At 36.1% G+C, this 21,241-nt stretch overlaps 1 protein-coding gene across 1 annotated transcript in view; it reads right to left on the bottom strand.

Moving 5' to 3' along the window:
- Positions 1-20,987, bottom strand: part of Reck (reversion-inducing-cysteine-rich protein with kazal motifs) — a 101,809-nt gene extending 80,822 nt beyond the window's left edge. Inside the window, exons 1-2 of the mRNA XM_089597305.1 lie at positions 20,960-20,987; positions 1,347-1,399 (exon numbers count right to left, since the gene is read on the bottom strand). Coding sequence (XP_089453431.1) covers positions 1,347-1,397 — 51 coding nt within the window. The 5' untranslated portion in view covers positions 1,398-1,399; positions 20,960-20,987. The remainder of the gene's footprint in view (positions 1-1,346; positions 1,400-20,959) is intronic.
- Between the last annotated feature and the right edge of the window lie 254 nt (positions 20,988-21,241).

Raw genomic sequence — 21,241 nt, 5'->3', positions numbered from 1 at the left:
TCTGCCCAACTACATACTTTTTACCGATTAATCAGGAAGGTATATTTTGACACCATAATGGAGCTTTCGATGATTTTATGTATTCCATAATAAAACCATAGGCTCGTTAAGTAATGAAGCTATTTAAAGAATTGCGCAAGAAATGACTGTTACGTCAGCCACACACATTTTAAGTGTGTTTTGTGAATTTTTTTGACTCACCACAGCTAGCGTTAACAGTTCGAAAAAGGTTTTCTGATGCATTTTCTAAACATGTAAAAATTTAAATGCCATGTCTGGGCTTCTAATGTAAATAAAAAAATATGTCAAACGAGTGTGAAGAATCCGGGAAGTGTTGTTTCAATGAATACGAGATATTAGATTCCTCCAAAGCAAAACACGCCTGCATGACATGCGTCTACTGAAATATTTTTATCGTTCCAAGAGGCAAACTCTCATCTCAAAATTCTTGCTCGTCGAAAAAAAAAAAAAAAAAAAAAAAAAATAGGGGATCACTGGAACCAAAGCCAACAACATCTTTTTAACAATCCTCTACGAAAACCCATGTCATATAAAGGTGCACTATATCCATAGTAGTCGAGGTACAAAAAAAAACCAATAAGGTTTATATACACTTTGTGTGTATTCTTTCTGTGTGTACCACAACTGCACTCGTTCTACGCACGCATCATCACTAACGGGAACGTAGCCGCACCACTTATCTCTCAAGGATGATGGTGACTAGTCCACTTTCGTGTTAATGTACGCGATACGTGTAATGCCATTTATCATTCCGCATACATTCAGAAACTGTGTTTGGACAGTTTTACTTTTTGTGCCTCTAAATAAGTCGGACGTATAAAAAGCTCGTGCTTATTTAAATGGGTGCTCTGTCAGCAAATCTTTAAAGCTTGGGCACCTGGAATTTTTTTTTTCATTTCACGCAACACGAGAAAATTTAAAAACATCAGGAGAAACTAGCTAATAGTATATTTTGCAACAATCAGGTGACTTCGGTATAGATTCACCGTATATTCTTATGCTACTTTTTGATAATCAGGTGCGAGGGTTTGAACTTTGAGTGTAGCTTTTTGTGCCGATATCTGTGCGCAAAGTGATGAGTGCGAGTGTGCTTGTGCGCCAAAAAAGCATTACCTCAGACATGGTTTCGGAAACAGGCACCTTGCACATTGTGTGCAGGCGTCAGAAGTCAAATTTTGCACACTAGATAAAATAATAATAAAAACAATGATAGTAATTAATGAGCCTCTAGGTATCGTACTACTCTTCTGAACGAAGCTTTTTTAAGAAACAAACACACACAGTACATGTAGTAATATATAGAAAGTATGGATAAACATACGCACCTTAGAGCAAACGCTGCGACAAGAGCCGGCTGCCATTGCACAGCAGGACATTTCTGTAACAGATAAGAAGAAAGGATGATGGTTAATGATGCTGTCGATGAAGCGTGTGACGGTACAGCTTTGTATTTTTTTTAAGGAAACACGGACACTCTGTGTGAAAAAGCACGGAGGCTCTGGTTTTTGTCTCAAGTCGCGATACTCCAGATGCGCACTTATGCGGACCGCCTGCTAAAGAGTTTTCAATTGGGATAGGGTACGAGGACCGACTACTCTTGATTTTTTAGGGACATCTTTTCGTGCAATCAACAGAATATTTCGTGTTCCAAGGGTTTTATTGCTGAAGTATTTAACAAAAACTTGAAAGATATCATTCCTTTATTGAAAAATTATTATAAAGATTCAATAAATGTGCAAGGGATACAACAATTCAAACCAACCATGTCACAATATAGTATAGATGGATGATCCCACCCATAATCGTGAATAATAGTATAAAAGCAGCCATTTTCTGTAATGTTGGGAGATAAAATGTTTCCATCCTCACTGGACGCATATTTGAGCCCAAGATAAAGTGCGACGCTCGTAATGGAAAACCTTTCAAAATCCATCCAACAATAAAACAGCCATAAAACGCTCGAAGAATGCTTGCTCGACAGAGAAAACCTTAGAAAAAAAGTAAGTAGAGCCCAGTTGCATTCACAAAGGATACCTACTACGACTGATTTGACTTTGAGATCATTTTTGAAAGCGCTTGATACTTTCGGCACAAAAGAACAGAATCCGCCTATACTGTCGAACGAGAGGTGCAACGCGCCGGTGAAATTTAAATTTAAACCTCGAGTAACACGAAATGAGAAGCACAGAGAGAACAGGACTTGTCTCGGGGAAAGGAAAACCGTAACGTAATACGGAGGAGACAGACGGAGGAAAATGAAAAGGGAACACGAGTGTCGGAGGGTGTGAGGCGGGGAGGAAAGCGCTAAGCTGCACATGTGAAAACTCGGAAAGGAGGAAATCGGAGCAGGCGGCCGCTGCACTTACACGTGAGTATAGGTGACGTGCTTAGGAGACACTTATTCCTCGCTCGGCGGGACGGGACACATCAAAGGATGGTGCATCGTTCGAAGGAGTCGAAGGGGAAGATTGGAATTTTTTTGGATTTTTTTCACTCGCTCGTGTTTTTGTTAAGGTTTCGTTGGTTGTGCTCGTTACATGACAACACCAGTTACATCAACGGGATTTGACAATTTAACCTTACTTTGAAAGAACAATTTTTTCGAGAGATAAATCGTAAAAAAAGGCAATGTCCGTATAAAAATATGTTAATTGGACAGGGAAGATTATCCTGATCATTCGATACTATGACTACCAACATGCTCTTTGTCGTTAATAATTATTGGAAAAGTTCTAATTTTGTACATCAAAATGAAATACTACTGTCGGAAACAGGTAGTTTCAAATATGCGCAAATGAATTGTAATGACGATAATCTTAACAAGGGGCGGTGGAACTACTATGGTTGGTCTGGAGATAACCAGAGTTGACTTCTGAGTAAGCATGGAATTCTAGACCTGAAGTTGATGAAAGGATACAGTACTTATTCCAGTGATGTACTTTACACCGCAAGGCGTTAAGGACAATAATCGCAAAATTAATAAAAAGGTAGCATACAAACAACCGTAGCCTAAGTTGATCCCTAATGTTTTTTGTAAAATAAAAAGACCAGAAGTCTATTATCTACAAGCAGTTAAACCTATGTACGCTAACAAAATTGATGTAAAAAAATAAACACCAGAATACATATACACAGCGAAGAATATTTTGTATTCGTCATATTTTTCATTTAGTTACAGAAAACGTCTAGAACTGCTTCCAATAAGGAAAAAATTCATTAACTGATCTGTGTCAACTTCATCCAGCATTTCTTGATAAATATTTAGTATACTTAAACTGTTGAGCCTTTCCTGCAATATGGTTGATCGAAGATACGTTTTCAAGCGGCTCAGTGTACAGAATGAGTTTTTCCTTTAAATACTGGATGATTATTCGCAAATCAATTTTTTTCTCATTTCTTAGTTTTGGTGGAATGAATTGTTGGTCAGTCTAGCGCTGATTGGTCGAGTATTTTGCGCACTATGCAAATAAATGTCGCGTTGAAAGAGGATTCGCATAGGTATTTTTGCACATGTGACCTATAAATAATGGTTTAATTTATTTTAATTGATGTCTTGGTCGTAATGGATTTATTTGATAATATACGGCAGCATTTATTATTACCAAAAAACATAAGAAATTGCTTTGTAGCCCGAAGTGCGTAGGATTGAAAATGGATTGCTCGGTGTTTAGGATGTCAATTTTGTAATTCTTATAAATAATACAGTCGTTTACTCCTGAATATGCAAGTTTATAGTTTGTAACGTTTGTATACTTATGTGTATTTTATTGACTTCCATGATTGACTACCCTTGCTTTGTCGGCTTCATCGCTTAAATTTAATTTTTATATGTATATCATTAAATTTTTTTAAATTATACGTATACTGAAATTGTAGGTGATTAGATTGAAAGAGTGCGTGAGGTGGGGGTAGGAAAGTTCCAGCCTTAAAAAATAAGGGATTGCCGCACCTGATCCTAACATACAGTGCAAATGAAAATGAGATGTACATTTTGTTGCGTGGTATAATATTCAAATTCCAAATTTTATGTGTTAAAGGTAGTGATTGGCTATAGTTTGAATCAGCCAAATTTGGATAATTTTGTCGAATATTTGATGAATTTCCATAAATTATGGGGTACAACCAATGTATCAAATTATTTCATATTTTTGTCAGAGTTTGAATCCTCATAAAATTGCTATTTCAGGAGAAAAAATAATGTTTAACATTAAATTATGTTAGTAAGTAGTCCCATCATTTTTACTGATATTCTGGTGGCGTGTACATATAAATCTACATATTATGTACTTATGGGTGTTGAATGTGTATTGTAGGTACGTGTTAATGAATATGCATAGTAGAGCTAAGGGCTAGTTGTAACAATTTTCAAAAAAGTAATATAATTAATTGTCTGTTCAAATAAAAAAAACTACCCGTCGAGAGCTGAACTCACTGTTCCTATATTATACTGAATATAAAAAATATAAAAATTATTTTTTGTGTCATACTGGACATTAGAAAACAAAAAACAGTTGTGACATAACGTATCTTATCTTGTATAATTACTAATTGTTAAAGTCGTGAAGAAGATAGAAAAAGTAAAAATAAAGCTAATTTTAAGGTATCCTAGTCATAGTTTTATTATGTTTTATACTAACAACTTTTGAAAAATAAACGTGCCATATAAAAATTTTAACTAGCTTTTTAAGCACCAAAATTATGTTTGAAAACTCAGTATAATCAACTCATATTTCTTAACTTTGAGCTAAAACTTTTGACTTACTTTTGTAGTCCCTGATTCTAGAAATAAAAATGTGTAGAATCAAAACGGATAGGTGCAAATTTAAAACTGGTACAACTTGCCCGAATAAATTATTACAACTAACACAGCAATATTACTTTCGTACATAACATAAATTTGATATAATTGTGTCGATAAACGTCATTCTGTATCAAAGTATACTAAAAATAAGTATTTTTAAAAACTGTAAGGGTCATTCCACTGAAATCGGCATATCTGAAGGTCCGGAATGGACAAACACTTAAAATGGTTTTTCAATTGTTAAAATATTTTTTTTGTATTGTCTGCAGTGACCAAAACGAGCTAAATTTTATTGGGCCCTGCTGGATCTGAACGAGAAAAATTTTTACGATGACTCTCTTGTTTTATTTTTAAAAAGTATAGGAGCGTTACGGGCTATTATAAAATCTTATTATAACCGAAATAAATAAAGGCACTGTCTATGGAAAATTCGACTTCGTTCTCATATTTATATCAAGTAGCCTAGCCAAAATAAACCATACACATACAGATATCTAGTCACCGAATTGCCTGGCAAAAATCTACCGTGATGACCTCATGTGTCACAATGTATAAATTAAATGAAGAAAAAAAAATTGATCACGTATAACTCACATCCCCAGCAAACCTTGCGTATTGCCACTTACCCCTCTGACATCTAGCCCCTAGCTCCCCTATACATGTACTAGTGTATATATTATATGCACAATAAAAATTCAACTATGTTGTTAAATGAATATCATCTGCATTCTGTTAATTCACAAGGGAAAAAAGTTGAGAAACTCAATTCAGTTTAGTAAAAAATTCAATTCAAAGTCCTACATTCTCGATGACACGTTGCTATACAAGATATCACATCTTACACATATGTATCTATACGTATACCAGCATCTTTTTTAGAAAATCATCGAGTTCACCGATACAATAGGGCCCGCGTATAGATGCATTGGACATACAAAATAGGGTGGAGTAAGGTACACAGCCAAGTACATCAGTAATATGAACACCAGAATCTCTCCTACGGGCATATGAGAGTAATAAACGGTAGTATAGTTACTCGTGAGAAAAACTGCAATATACCTTGTATCAATATTTATGATACCATCGTGTCCTTTGTTGAGCTTATATTTTATGTACGGTATAGTATATACCTAAAATGATACTTTGTTTCACTTGCGTGTAAAATACACAAGATGCAGCAGTTGGTGAGTTATCTGTAGCTGCAGTAAGTATAGTAGCAGCGACCAGCAGAATCGTCGCATTTCAAGGGGCCACGCTCAATTCGAGCCAATAACTACCAATTAGACGCAAATTGAGAGACTCTGTCCTGAGCGACGAAGACATTGGAGTTCTCTTGTAACATATGCACGTACTTGATACGTGTAAGTGTAAGTTATGGTGGACACTCGGAAACCGTGACTTTTGCCTCCATAGGATGCGGCTATTTATCTTACTTTGGGAGAGTAAAATGTGGTAACTACAATATTTATGACGCTGTGCATATTTCTTCGTTTGCGCACTTTGTACAAGGTATTAGGCATATTGTGCGAAGGTTAGTTCATCAAATCGTATCGCGTCATTCATATGTTATAACTAATTATAGTGATAACTTGCCAGGTGCATGAATTACAAATATGTAGTCATAATTTTTTTATGTTAAATGGCCAAATTAAAAAAAAAATGCTAAGCTTTGCATACTAGGCGTAATTTCTACCATTGTCATATATTATGTGAAAGTAGTATAATTTTGACGTATATAGTGGTTGATAAATTTTTTTTTACTTTACTGGAATTTCTCAAAATCGGTATCCCTTACATGTTGTCATTTTATATGATTTAAAAACTTTTTCAGTTTTCAAGTTTTTAGAACGAAAAATAATCTCTTTAAACAAGACTACAATGTTGCATCATACAATATATGAATGTATAAATAGCTACAACTTTTTAAAATACCCATCTTTTCTTAATTGGACTGTACATGTAAATTTCAATACTTAATAGTAATGCTACGAAGAAAATAATTATTTTTTAGCCACTATTAAGGCATTTCAAGTCATTTCAAGAAATATAAAAACATTATTATTCCTGACTATAAAATTATGAAATAACGTATGCTGTAAGAACTTGCATTTTCGGTATCCACAACTTTGTCGTAGAATACCACATACCACAAAAAAAAATACTTATAAATTACCATCATTATATTTTAGAGAAAAGTGTTATATCCCAATAGAGTCTATGACTTCCATTTTATTCTACACATACAAAACAAAAATGCAAGTATGTACTAAAGATTGCTGTTTTTTTATATGGATTGCAGTTTTATTAACAATTGTTTAAAAAACAATCAAATTAATCTGTCAACAACAATTTCATCAAGCTGATAAAATTAGTATATTATTTTCTTAAAATTAATGTAACAGTAGCTTTTCGTGGTCAGTTTTTTTTTTCAAACGTTGATGTGTCAAAGCTGCACAAATAATTGGCATTCAATTAATTTAAATATTCATCTACTGTAGCTTTTTCACATCGGCTGGGAGAGTTAAGGATCTGACTCGCCTCTTGCGGAAAATATGCGGTCTATCATTCTCTACTCCTACACATGGCTTACGGTATACTATCCATCCTACATGTACTGTTTTTGGTTAAATGTGCATGAGGAAATCCATAAAAAATATTCCATTTTTGTGGATTTCCTCATGTATAGAAAAAGTTGGTTTTTTAATGATTTATAATTATTTTTAACTTTCAGTCGATTCCTGAAATCTTATAATTAGCCAATGAACGCTACGGTTTTGGTATGAAAAAAAAGTTGGATAACAAATCGACCTATAACCTTTTGGGATGATCTGGAAACATGTCTTTGCGATGATCTAAACATATTTTGTAAATATAGTAGGCAGTGGGTACCACATAGACCTCTTAGATCAATATTTTTACTTGGTTAAACATTTGTTTTGCATGCAATTTGAAGTGATTTATTTCAATTTGTATGATATAAGTAATGTATAAGTATTTTAACTACAGCAGGTTAGCGAAAAAATTTCCCACGATGATTCCATCAGAAAAGGTTTAAGAAATACAAGTCTTGCTCGAATGTAATCCAGTACCAAAAAAATTTTTCAAACAACAATTAGTATGCAGTATAGAAAACAGGAAAATCTTTTTTTTTTTTTTTCAAAAAAGATGTTTTTGTATTCCCTAAATATTATTATATTATGAGATGGAATCAGTCAGTTTTATTTAATGTAAGATTGTGTTTATCGATTAAGCCAACTATCTGATATTGTTAAAGTACTTTTGGGATGTCCTAATCATCTTACAAAGTTGGGTACGACAAATCACATTTAAGTATTTTCTGGAAACATCGTCGCAGTTTATAATTTTATCGTACCTAATTTTTCAATTCAAGCATCGGTAGGTAAATAACGAAGCATGAAAAAAAAAACATAGATATTCCATTTCCCAGTTCTTCCCGGTTTCAGTAACCACTAGATCCATCCCCTACAACACGCACACATACACACACACGTGAGATAGTACAAAAATCATGCACACGAATCTCGAGAGTAACATCATCAACTTATCGAGTATGCAAGTTTTATTAATCGCAACGCTCGTGGTTGTTAGCAGCTCAATTGCTCATCGCTCATTTGTTTGTTTTTGTTTGTTCTATATTCAGCCACATTGTTGGGCGTCAAGATGCTCCTGCTTTGGACACGGCTAGCGCGAGTTTTTCCTTGACTAAGATGATAAATACCAGTCAATGAATGGCTGCTGTATATGGTTCTCAGTACAACACTGTACTTACGCAGAGCAGTGCAAGTGATTAAAACTAAGATTTTCTAGCTTCAACCGTTTCAGTAAAACCTTTCAACTTTGTTCGAATGTCAATACAATAATCAAAAAATAATAAAAATCGAGGGGTTACCAAAATTAAACAAATACATTTTCCATAGTTTTACGGTAGCCCACCGCAATCCGCGCGATCGGACATAACGTTCCGTAACAGAAACAACACGTTGTTACAGCTCGAGCAAAGGCATTCCAGATTGAAGAACTCCTCGATCGGTCCAAGCTCCACGTTAAACTTCTATCGATCCATGTGATCCTGGGATGGATCCCATAATTCATCCAAGCATTCTCACTGCGATCGCCAGATGAATCAACAGTTCGAGATCTCGCGATCGAGGTACATATATATACTTCCATTCTTACGGTCACAAGGCGAGCAGCTATGGATTTGCGAGATCGCATGTACTTTACACGCGCACGCAACGTATATAATACATAGGTATTTGAATAGCTTTATAAATCATGATGATCCTAGTGAGCCATTGTTCTTTAACTTTGGAATTGCGTGTTCTGCTGTGAGTGCATCTCGAATCAAAAGTAGTGAAAAGCAAATGAAATTTTGGGAAAATCTGGCGTTAAGAGTAGATAAGACGCGATTCTTTTAGTTAACTGCGCACTAGACAAGAAATTAAGTAGCAGGAGCTCGAGTCATCACATTTGTCGACAATCTAGCCAAACAGTGCAACGAGAGCAACGTATATTCTCGTGCTATTCACCTAACTATTTTATACCTGTTCGTACTGATAACAGGTCGAGCGTAATTCCTGCGCTCGTATGGGTGCTATGACCACATAAATATAGGCCAAGCACAACCCGTGCTCCCGTAGCTTTGGATGAGTTTTAGCCTACTGCGCCCGTGCCTGCACTAACATCGCAAGGGGCAACCCCTACGGCTGCAAAGTAGAGAGAGCTTTTGTTCACACCCTTTTTCATTTATATACCTTTATTTTTCACGCAATTACATTTCTGACCTCATACGTTACGTAACTACTTACGGTCCAAGTGCAACCTCGAATGTACTACACCATGTATACTTTCTTACCTACACCATTTTTTAAATAAAAATTACTAAAAACTTCCATCTTAAAATATGATTGGCGGCGGATCCTAGTTTAACAAACAGCTCCTTCAAATTTCACGGCGTTCCGATGACTTTGGATTTACATGGTTACTCAACCACTTTGACAACAGACTGATGGCATTGACGGCATCAAAAATGTATGTTGCCATTGTCACTGATATGTATCAATAAGTCATAACTAAAGAAATGGGCGTGAGAGCTTACTGCGATCTTTCTTAGTGCGTAGAACCCACTCCGCACTCTTTTCACGCAAAATCAGGTGTATGGAATACATCCCATGTTGAGCATACCAATGTAATGTTGTTGGAATAAACTAATTTTGTAGCAGTCAAAGGTATCATAACTATATCGTTAACATCAATTGTTTTTTTTTTTTTTTGGTGAAATTTCTTTTAATAATATTGCGATAAGACTACCTCAAGGACTCTACATTGCGCTTTTATACTTTTAAGCTTGAATGTAAAATTTTGCTTCATTGCTGATCCCAAATGGTTAAGACTTAGTTTAGTTCACGTAAGCCCCATACTGTGGCATAAAAGCACCTAAGAAGAAAAAGCAGCAATGTCTGTTATAGAATCGTGAAAATGTCTCTTACTCCACATGTGGGTATGTGACTTAACTCACAGTTAAAATTTCGAGGCAATTATTTTTACGACGTCTCGGTATAGTTGGTGGTTGTATGTCATATGTATATAGGCACGTTTCCGTTAAACTTAACTTAACGTTTGAATTTTTTCAAGTATACGCAGCTATTTTTCCATTGAAACTGCAAGGATGGTTGTTTTTAGAGAATCTACAGATTAGACACACACGTTCCATCAAATTTCACTTGTACCGTAGTAAAACAAAAAATATAAGAATGGAGTCTATTGCATAGTCATCTACTGCATAAAAGTAATTTTTTTATGAACAAAAAACACCATGTTATTGTTATCACAAAGCAAAAATATCATTTAATAAGTTACACATGTAATAAAGAATGGGTATCAGCTTTTGAACTGTATGTTTAATTCTATAATTGAACATAGGTTTGGACAGTGAATTGTATAACTTTAAGAGCGTTAAAGCATTTTTGTATTATACCTCGTGCGAAATTTGAACAATTTAAATTTAACTTTCAAATTCGGTTGGCGACTCCATGACGCTCTCAATCAAGATATCAGTAGCTCCAATAAACTTGCGCGCTGTGTAGGGTGTGTGGGTTAATGCATGCAGGACAAATTTCTGAGAATCTCATGATTCTTTTTAAATCGAACGCCCCTCCATCGGTAGCAATTGAGTTGATTTAAATAAGTGTATGACACATGTGTGAGATATTGGTGTAATTTTGAACCCATGACGAGCTGATGCTGAAACGTGCAGTATCAATCAACCGGAATTACTTAACAAAACCTTTGAATTCAAAAAAAAAACTTTTTTTTTTTTGGACATCTATTTCAACATGTCAAAAAAATTCAAGTACAAATCGAGGTAGTGATAAAACTAACGTCTTATCGATCGATGTAAATAACATTCTAGATCACAAGGACATCAACAAACACGTGATCTAAAAAAAATAAATTTCCACCTTTAGTAATAAAAAATAAAAGAATGTCTGATCGCACGTTGAACAGCAACAACAATAACATTCGAATTCAACGGCAAATCAACAGTTTGGCCAAAGTTTATTTATATGCAACAACGGCAACACACAAGAGAGTATCAATCATGGACGAGAAAGTTTGAACGCGCAATACGTAAATGATACTCCGCCGTACGAGTCACAACAAATTAATAATGAAGAACTGGATAAGAAGATCGTAGGTATAATTTATCTTTCCCAGCACACACGAGCATTTGTACGTATCTGCAGCGGGTGTACAGCTTCTCCCCTATGGCGCCCGCACGTCCAAAGCGATCTCTCTTTCTCCTTCCTCGGGCCCCACGTGCGCGAGTCCAGTCCGGTCCTCTTCCTCTTTTTTACACTCTTTGGCTCGTTTATTTTTCCACTGGCCCTTCCCTTTGGTCACGCTCTCGACGACAACGACGACGCCGATCAGCCCATTGATCAGAAGCGAGAGAGCCTCGCGCTCTGCAGTGTACAGCACTGCACACCCGAGAGAAACGGATACACAGGTAGGTAACTAGCCTTTTTTTTCAAACTTTTTTTTTCGAAGCCCCATGTGATTCCAAGCCAAGATGAGGTGAGTTCTCTCTCTCCTCTCTCTCTCAGTTGGGCACGCCACACGTGTTACAGAGGTCGTGTCGAGACGTCGAGTGTACATGCATATATACCTCTACGTGGTTTGGAGGACCCGATGAGGTCGTGTTTTATGCAGATTTTTCGAGGTGGGGGGAAAGAATGAGAAGAAGTGGCGTGCTTTTTTTTTTAAGTTAGAAAGAGGGGGAAGGAAAGGTGTGCATCGCCTAGTGAGGGTAATTAGTTTAGTTTGCAGATGACTTTTGCGATCGTTGTTGTGTATTTATTGCTACGTTATTGTACATTTTTCTCCCGTGACTTTTCATCTGGTAGATTCAGCTCGTTTTATGTACTGCAAAAACTCGTGCAGTAGTGAAAACGTATGTTCTTAGAATAAGAGATGTTCGAGGAGATGTTACAGATGTTCGTGAAAATCATCAAATTGGTAGTCAATGATTGAATTGATTGGGTCTGTGATGTATCGATGCGTAAAGTTTAAGGGTGTTATGGTCCAACAACAATTAACCTAAAACGTTAATTTTTGATTTCTAATGGATTCATTAAGATTATTCTTTGCGAATAGTGTGATTGAGTATGTGTTCAGACATACACTTAGGTCAGAAATAATAAAAAATAAAAAAAATTACGAATCAGTTTTCGCTTTTGTTTGGAACTGTTTTTTTTTTATTTTCAGAAAAATCTGTAGAAAACATCCGGAGTACTGAATAAAATTATGGCAGTAACAACTTTGCAACGACCTTTCCATAAGAGCTTGTGTATTAACAGAAAACTTTTCGATTTTTTTTCTCGTAAACTGTGAAGCTAGGCCTCTTAAGTACGTTATTTGTTATATTAAAGCAGATATAGTACACTAATTTTTTTTAAAGTAATTCTACAGAAAACGGAATCTTACGATAACCCTCGTAAAGAGAAAACAAATATACATCTTAATCGGTAATTGTTGGGTGTAAACACTTAAAAGGATACAGATGTCCTGCGAAATTAAAATTTTATTTTTATCAAAGTGCCGCAATATCAAGTGTAAATGTGCAAGTACAACGTGTTAATAATTAGGGCGAATCGAAAAATATGGGTTTTATGATGCCTATGCGTCCTATGAGCAACATAAAATGTTTTCAGTGACAAAAGAATCCTCAAGTTCTTCATACGAGACAATTTGCTACAGCCACTACTTTGTCTCTCAAACTTTGCGATATCAAAGGACATTCACGTACTGCACTACTCACGTGCTATTATACTTATATTGGCTTCTAATCACATGTATATACGCATTACACGACGACAGGGACTCTGATAAAGTTATCAGTAAGTTGTATACTGTTGGACTATTGTTTCGAGAAGTATATGTATAACACACGAATATACGTAGAAGTGTACGTTTCTTCCTGGATTTTTCCCAGTTCTTGATCCATTTTGCATTAAGTTATTGTCAAAAATCATGATGGTTAAAATGTCGATAAATGGCGCTCTCTTTGGATCACTGCCAGTAGCTCATCAAATATAAAGAATCGAGTCCAAAAGTACCCCAAAATAAATCCAATGCCCTTAGTGCCTAACAAAATGTGCTGCATCGAGTAGCCAACCAAAACCAACATTTTACTCTTCTCGTGCAAGATCTATGTATCTTTGGGGTCGCGAAAACTAAAATTATTCTGAGCGCCAGCCCTCCCTCGTACGCAAGCGTGTGCGTAAAAACAGCGCAAAAAAGAAGAAAAGCCCAAGCTCCTAATATACCTATACATGAGTAATACAACGAAAGAAAACACGCAAGAGGAAAGGCAGAGGGTGGATGAAAGGGGCAAAAGAAAAGAAGGGACGAGGATGAAAAATGGGCACGTTTTACTTTTGTGATGTGAAGTCGCGGCTATAATTGGGTGCTTCACATTGTTTGGGTGTTATAAATGGATGCTTGGGAAGTGTTGGATTAGGGATCAGGAGGCGAGTACAGAGTAAATTTTTGGGTCGAGCAGTAAAGAAACTCTAAATCTAAAGTCCTAAGAAGTCCAAACTTTAAGAGGTTCTTTTTATGAAATAAGGACTCCTCCAATAGTGTACAATTTTAAGTTATTAAATCTGTTATCATTATGAGTAAGGACGAAATTTTTAATAGATGAGCAGTACGAAAATTGTTGGTTGCTGAACTTAATCAAAAGATAATTGTCAACAGTCAGCCCTACCTTACTTGCGAAAATGCTTGGTACGAGATGCTGGCTACTGATTTAATACACAAACACATTATTCTCAACAGGAATTGAAATAAACAGTGTACCTATATGTACAAAATCTCACTATTATCTTTAGAATCTTTGAATAAATATTTCTAAAATTATGTTCTTGAAACAGCCATCTAATCATGCAGCTGTTAGTTGTTTAGCAAAGACACATGTACACTAAATATCTAAAATTTATCTGTATTGTGAAATTATTCCGGTATTTACTGTATGTAAACTGATGCTCTGAATTCCGTCAACTAAAGGGTCATCTTCAAGCTTAGATTTCATCAAAATCGATGAACACTCGTTACCATACATTTTTTTCCTTTTTATCCTTGTTTTTAAGCACGACTGCTTCACAGATGGACCTTACATTACTTTTCGCCACAGTAAAAAGTTGAACTGCCACTTATAAAGACACGTAAATCAAATATTTTCAAAACTTTACATTGGATTGGGCACAAAAGTTTGATTTACGTACAACAACCTGACAGTTTTAAATCAAAAAGTTTTCGTCAAAGGAAAAAATTTTACCTGCCTCAAGATTGCATAAATTTGAAAAATTAATAGTATATTACGCCACAAGAGATAAAAAAAAAGTGGATGCCCTACTATCGTCCCACGTAGCGTATACGATTTTTCACCTTCCTCTATCGAAATGTGACATTTTGTCCACGGTTTCAGGGAAGAGGGAGAGCACAACACAACCTTCCAAGTAAAACTTGCATTCTGTGCCTACTAGAAAAGTATTTTTCCGCCCTCGGGTGGTTTTGGGAGGCTGGTACTTCCTCGGGCGAAAAAGCAGTTTTCCGGAACTCGTTCGAAAAGTCTCCTTTACGAACCTCGTTACGTCCCTCGCTTTCGGCACGGGCCGCAAACCTCTCGGTTCGCAAACAAAGACTTTTCAAACTCGTAGGAAAACTACCATTTCCGCCCTCGGGTGGTTTTGGGAGGCTGGTACTTCCTCGGGCGAAAAAGCAGTTTTCCGGAACTCGTTCGAAAAGTCTCCTTTACGAACCTCGTTACGTCCCTCGCTTTCGGCATGGGCCGCAAACCTCTCGGTTCGCAAACAGAGACTTTTCAAACTCGTAGGACAACTACTATTCTGTAAGTACTTGAGGATGGCAAACACGTAAATTGTGGTGAAATACTTTTTTTTCTATGAGTAGAGAATCCAAGTTTTTTATCTAGGAGGATTGCGCGCTTTCGCCCCGGAAATAAGGTAAAAAACGTTGTCTTCGGTGGGGATATGGTGAAATAGTAGTTTTCCTACGAGTTTGAAAAGTCTCTGTTTGCGAATCGAGAGGTTCGCGGCCCGAGCCAAAGGCGAGGTCCGTAACGAGGTTCGTAAAGGAGACTTTTCGAACGAGTTCCGGAAAACTGCTTTTTTGCCCAAGGAAGTACCAGCCTCCCAAAACTACCCGAGGGCGGAAAAAATCAGTTTTTTTGCGTAACTTTTGTAGTGGATACCTTAGGTCCTTGTACAGTCGAGAAAAAATGTAGATCTCAAAAAAATACAAGACTTTCGGCCACTCACGTAAACCCAACAAAAAGGTGTTTTCACGCCTTTATCGTCAGAAAAGATGATATTTCACAGGTTCAAGAAATTAGTTTAAAATACTCTAATGTGTTTTTTCAGAAACATATGAGGAAATCCACAAAAAATATCCCGTTTTTGCCATCCATTTTAATTAAAAATTTTTTTTGAAACTGGGCTCATTTTATTCATAGTATGATGTACTATGAGGAAAAAATTTTGAACACGTAAGGGTGACACCTTTTTGCCACGATTTACAGTCAATATTGTATCTATAGATACCAAACATATAGATATAATTTTAACATGTAAATCACGAGAAAAGGGTGTCACCCTCACTAAACCTCGTGTTTAAAATTTTTTCCTCGTAGTACATGACACTACGAGTAAAATGAGCCCTATCTCGAAGGTGTGTTTAAAAAAAATTTTTTTAATGTAAATGGGGGACAAAAACAGGACGTTTTTTGTCGATTTCCTCATATCTGCATGCTAAAAAAATTGAAAAAAGCATTATTAAATATAATAAGAATAATTTTTTGCTATACGTTTATTGAACGTGTATGTATTGCCAAAAAACTAAAATAAATAAATGTAAATCTTATTCAAATATCAGTTTGTATAATATACATCACTTTAATTCCAATGATTATCCTTATGGTGTACAAGGCAATAAACATGAAAAAATGATTTAAAAAGATAGGGTTTTACCAATTATAGTATATATTTGACATTATACTACAATGTTTTGAGTACTAAAGTTTTAGATCTTAAAAAAAACAAAAATTTTCATAATTTTTGTATTTTACAAGACTTTTCTTATGCTTTGAGAGTTGAAAATATTTCAATACATGAAAAATTAGTTATTTTGTTTCAAACTAAAATTTATGCCTCCTTACAGTCAATTTTAGTCACCATGAAGAAAATAGTAAAAATTATAAATGCTTATTGAGTTAGAAGAAATCTGATCTTGGAGATGGCACTTTTGTCATTGGAAGAGTAGCTTCTGAATACAAAAAAAAATATATAATATATATGGTAAATATTAACACTACTTAATACAGATGCATTTTAGTCACTAAGTTTAGTATGAATGTGCCTCTTCTAAACGACTTGTGCGTCGGAGTGCATTGGAAATATTTTTTTTGCCCTTTTGGAAAGAATTAAAGATCACTGTTCAAAAGGACACCTCGTCAAAGTTTTATTTTTATTAATCTTTTAACTCCCTCCATTTACAACAAATCGTATTCATTAATGCAAAAATTGCAAAATATGTAAAAAATTTCAAACCTTAAAAGTATTTTAAATGTATTAGACATTCCAATATTTTTCAGATTACTCATTTTTGGTAAATACAAGATTTTTATGTACGATCTGCAACTTTTCTATTCACAATTTTGTGTTTTAACGCCATTTTTATATTGTAATGGGTAAGAATCTTTTTTTTTTTAAATCGTTTTTAAATCTTCATTAGCTTTTAGATAATCAAAATTATAATTTGGATACAAATAAACAGTACAAAAAAAGTTGTATTTTAATGAGATCTACAACTTTTTTCAACGACATAAATATCTTTTTACAAAAACTGTAGAAAATTAAGGAAAAGAACTAATTTATTTTATGTTTTCTAATGTTTTTTTTTCAATTTTTGAAGTATGGAGATAGTCCTGGAAAAATAAATAAAAATATAACAGTGTTTTTTTTTTGAGATCCCCACCTTTCTTATTGACATCGAATGTGCAAGTCTTTGACTTTTTTTAAATGTATGTACCTGAAAAACTCTTGTTTTGAACACCTAAAATCTGATCTTCTGGACTATGAAAGCATGAAAACAGATTTTTTTGGAAAAGTAGTCAAAGGATTTTTTTTTTTTAGATCTACATTTTTTCTTAACTGTGTATGGACCTTAAATATCCACATGAAAAGTTATAGGAAAAAAAACTCATTTTAGTTTTTCAGAGTTATACAACGATGTAGCTGATTAAATTTTTCAAGCGTATGTACCTCATTACAGGTTTTCAAAGCAACGCCTCGGACGAAAACCAGCACAGTTCAGACTTTTCAATGTTATTTTAACCAGGAAAATTTGAACTGGGCTGGTTTTCACAAGAGGCGTCGAAAGATACCTCCCCTATGAATTGTGGACATTGAGTTCTATACCCTGAATTTTAATACCGCCATACTGCAACAAATTGAATGGATAAATCTGCACCTTTACATTGTATCCTGCAACTTGTAACAAAATTGGACCGATTCGATTGTGTGTGTTCAATATTTTAATGGAAAAGCGTACGAAGCAAGGCGAGATGTAAAAAGCAACATTGTTAAACCCACCAAGTTATCACACGATCGTATAGCGTATAGGCAGGGATTGTTCTAATATAATCTTACGAAGCAAAATTGAAGATTCTAAAGGGAAACAAAAACTTATGGCAGCCACGATTTTTCAAATAAACACATTCATGCAGATTATGCGTGCGGCACTAGGGATGCGCAGGACGATATGAATGAAATTCAAACAAACAGACCTCCATCCGCATACTGCTTTTGATTTGTGATAGGCTTACATAAAACACACACACACGCACGGACAAAAGCAGAAGGTGGTATAGCTAGTACTGTACAATAGCACTGCATATTAAACGATCGACTTCTCGTACACGCGTAACACATGCTCCATGACTGTGTAGTGTATGACCAGTGTTTACGTTTGAGCGGATGATCACCATGTGACGGTTTTCGCAGAGACAAATGCCAAAGTGGCGGAAAAAATGTGATAAAATGTTTCACTGGATGATTAATGCATTAACGCTACGTGTCAACGCCCTTGTGATCCTTGGATGGTTTTGCCGTGGAGTGCAACAGATTTTTGTTCCCAAGCAAGCCGCCTATCAAAATTAAAATTCCTCTTCTAACATCCAACGTGAGAATGTCGCTGAAAATCCTATTGATAAGACACTTTTTTGATAACCTACAGACAGCGAAGCGATAGACATGTCAAGTATTGAATTTTATAAGAAACTTTTATCGTTAAATACGAACAATCAAATTGGAATGCCAGAAACTATTGTTCAATGAAACGTTGTCATATGCGTCTTGTAACGCTCATTTTATACACGCAGCATGTGAAAATAACAAGCACGGGACGGAGAAAGAGAACGATTTATGTACACGAAAATTGAAGATAATAAGAATTGATAAAACGAGGACGGTACGGTGATAAAAAAAAAGTCGTCGTAATAAAGTAGATAGTAAAGAGGAGGCATGAGAACGGCAATCCAAAGACAGAAGCGGTACGTGTACGTGTAAGTACTAGACATTATAAACTGTGTCGGGCTCGTAGGGAGAGGGAAGCTGCCGCGTTGATATCTTGAGCGTAATAACGATGAGAAGACGAGGGAGAATCGAGACTTATGGGAAGCAAAGAGCAGCGGAGAGTGCGGGAGATAAGAGAGGAAAGTGAGGGTGCACGAGAGAGTTAGATTTTTTTACGACGCGTCTTCGTTGCTCGTTTTTCAATACTTATCGGAATAGAGTTGAAGTAAAGCTGGTAGTTCAAATCCACAGTTTTGCGCTGTCTTGGCAGTACTTATGAACCGAGTTGACGAAGAAACCAGTACGTCTTTCGGGGCCGTGTCTTCATTGTCACGTAGATTAACAAATATTGATGTAACTTGACGGTGCTCACTAGTATCAATAAGCTATTGAAATAAACACTATTTAGAGAAACGAAAAGCTTTGAAAGCTAATATGTGTTCGCTTCATGTCTTCATATGTACTTTCTGCCAAGCCTATTATATGCTACGGTTTGTAACTTTATACGCATGAATAATGAAGGTTTGTTTCAGTGAGCGCAAGCCCGGTACCCTTCAATCATCACTTCTACAGGCATTCAATCGAAAGATCCTCTTCCGTTTACCTTAGTTATCTTTGCTCGTTTTATACTTTGAGCAAATAAATTTGACACAAAAAGGTACCCCCAAAAACGCCACGGTCATTTTGTGTACTTTCGAAAACAAAAAAGAAACACTTGATGCACCGCATGAATATTCACTATCCCTTTTGTTCCGTAACTCGCGCGATTACCTCCTTTTGCCATTTGACGACGGAAATACTGTCAAAGCGTAGGAAAAAGGCAAAAAAGGCCATCCGAGATGGCACGTGCCGGATGAAAGAGAAGAGGAAGAGAGAGAGGTTCACAAGTGCATCATACGGGTTCAATGAATCTGTCTCGAGCTCGTATTTTTGCATAAAGTGAGGGAGGGCTGGAGGAAAGGGACCTTTTTGCTCAGTTATTTTTAAATCGCGCGAAAAACGCCGGTGCACTCGCTCTGGTTCTCCGTGGGTGTGCGCCTTTTCGGATGTCTTTCTTCTTCTTCTTTTTTTTTTCTTTCAATTTTGTCACAGCAGAGACGCGTTGTAGCGAAACGGGGTAGCGAACCAACGGAAGACCGGAGTGTGTGGATCTGATCTTAAAATTAGATATAAGCGTATCTCACGCTACACGCTATATGCTCGGGTTACGTATAGATATACGCACACGCGGTTGTGTACGTGCGTGTGTTTTGATTAACGATGTGTTTTTCTATGATTTACGAGATACGAGCGTATCTTCCCTTGCTCTCTCTCTCTCTCTCTCTCTCCCAGTAGTTTCGTTCCAGTGGATTAGCTTTCGTCTTTCATACATATATTTTATTTCATTTTTTGTATTTTTTAATCTAACGGGTCGATTATCCGGTTCATGTTTTGTCGCCGCATGGTTGGAAACAATTATATGTCTGACGTACTTAAGCCGATTTCCGTAAACGATATTAGTGTTCAAAAAGCGGGAGCAGTGGTATGCGCACGAGAAACGTCAAAACGTGAAACGATCGGAGACAACGCGATCCCGAGTAGACAGAATATTCGATATCTCCATGGGAAAAGTATCAATCTTGTCCGGCTGCAGACAGATGGGTCCGATTTAGAAAAACAACGATGCTTGTCGCACTTTCATTGTTGGGTTGAGATAAACGTCAATCACGTCCATTCAGTCGAAACAGTTGGGGAAAAAACACTTGCTTATTTTGATTCATTCTTTTGGTGTGTGTCTAGCAGATGCTTGTAAATACACGGTAAATCACAAAAGTTTGGATGCTGTAAAATCTACCTCGATTGTTGGCCCGTAATTACTCGGTACTACACAGACCAAAAACTAGTTTTCCACCCTGAATAAGGGTCGGGTGTCCGTAGTAAGCAAAAAATATTTAATGGCAATGACCCGTGCACAAGTTACCTTCCGCGACTCCATAGTGAAACAAAAGCAGCAGATTCAGGATCGGCAGGAGGACACTCGCCGATAAGCGTGCCATGGTCTTGGCCGCGAGCGATCGGCATGCGCGCTCACGTAAATGCACACATCACACCTTTTAATCACGGTAACAGAAATTTTCATGTCCTTCCAACATTGTATTCAAAAAATAGAAAAGAAAAAAAAAAAAAAAAAAAACAAATTAAAAAATCACGAGGTAATAGACATTAACAACGAATTTTGACGCATTTTGAAAATAAGGGAGCG

This window comes from Copidosoma floridanum, unplaced genomic scaffold (genome assembly GCF_036245765.1).
Source record: "Copidosoma floridanum isolate Cflo_tuat_1 unplaced genomic scaffold, Cflo_Japanese_pri ptg000032l, whole genome shotgun sequence".
Classification (NCBI taxonomy): domain Eukaryota; kingdom Metazoa; phylum Arthropoda; class Insecta; order Hymenoptera; family Encyrtidae; genus Copidosoma; species Copidosoma floridanum.
The sequence above is the reverse complement of the archived record's forward strand: the minus strand, read 5'-3'. Positions and strand labels throughout refer to the sequence as shown.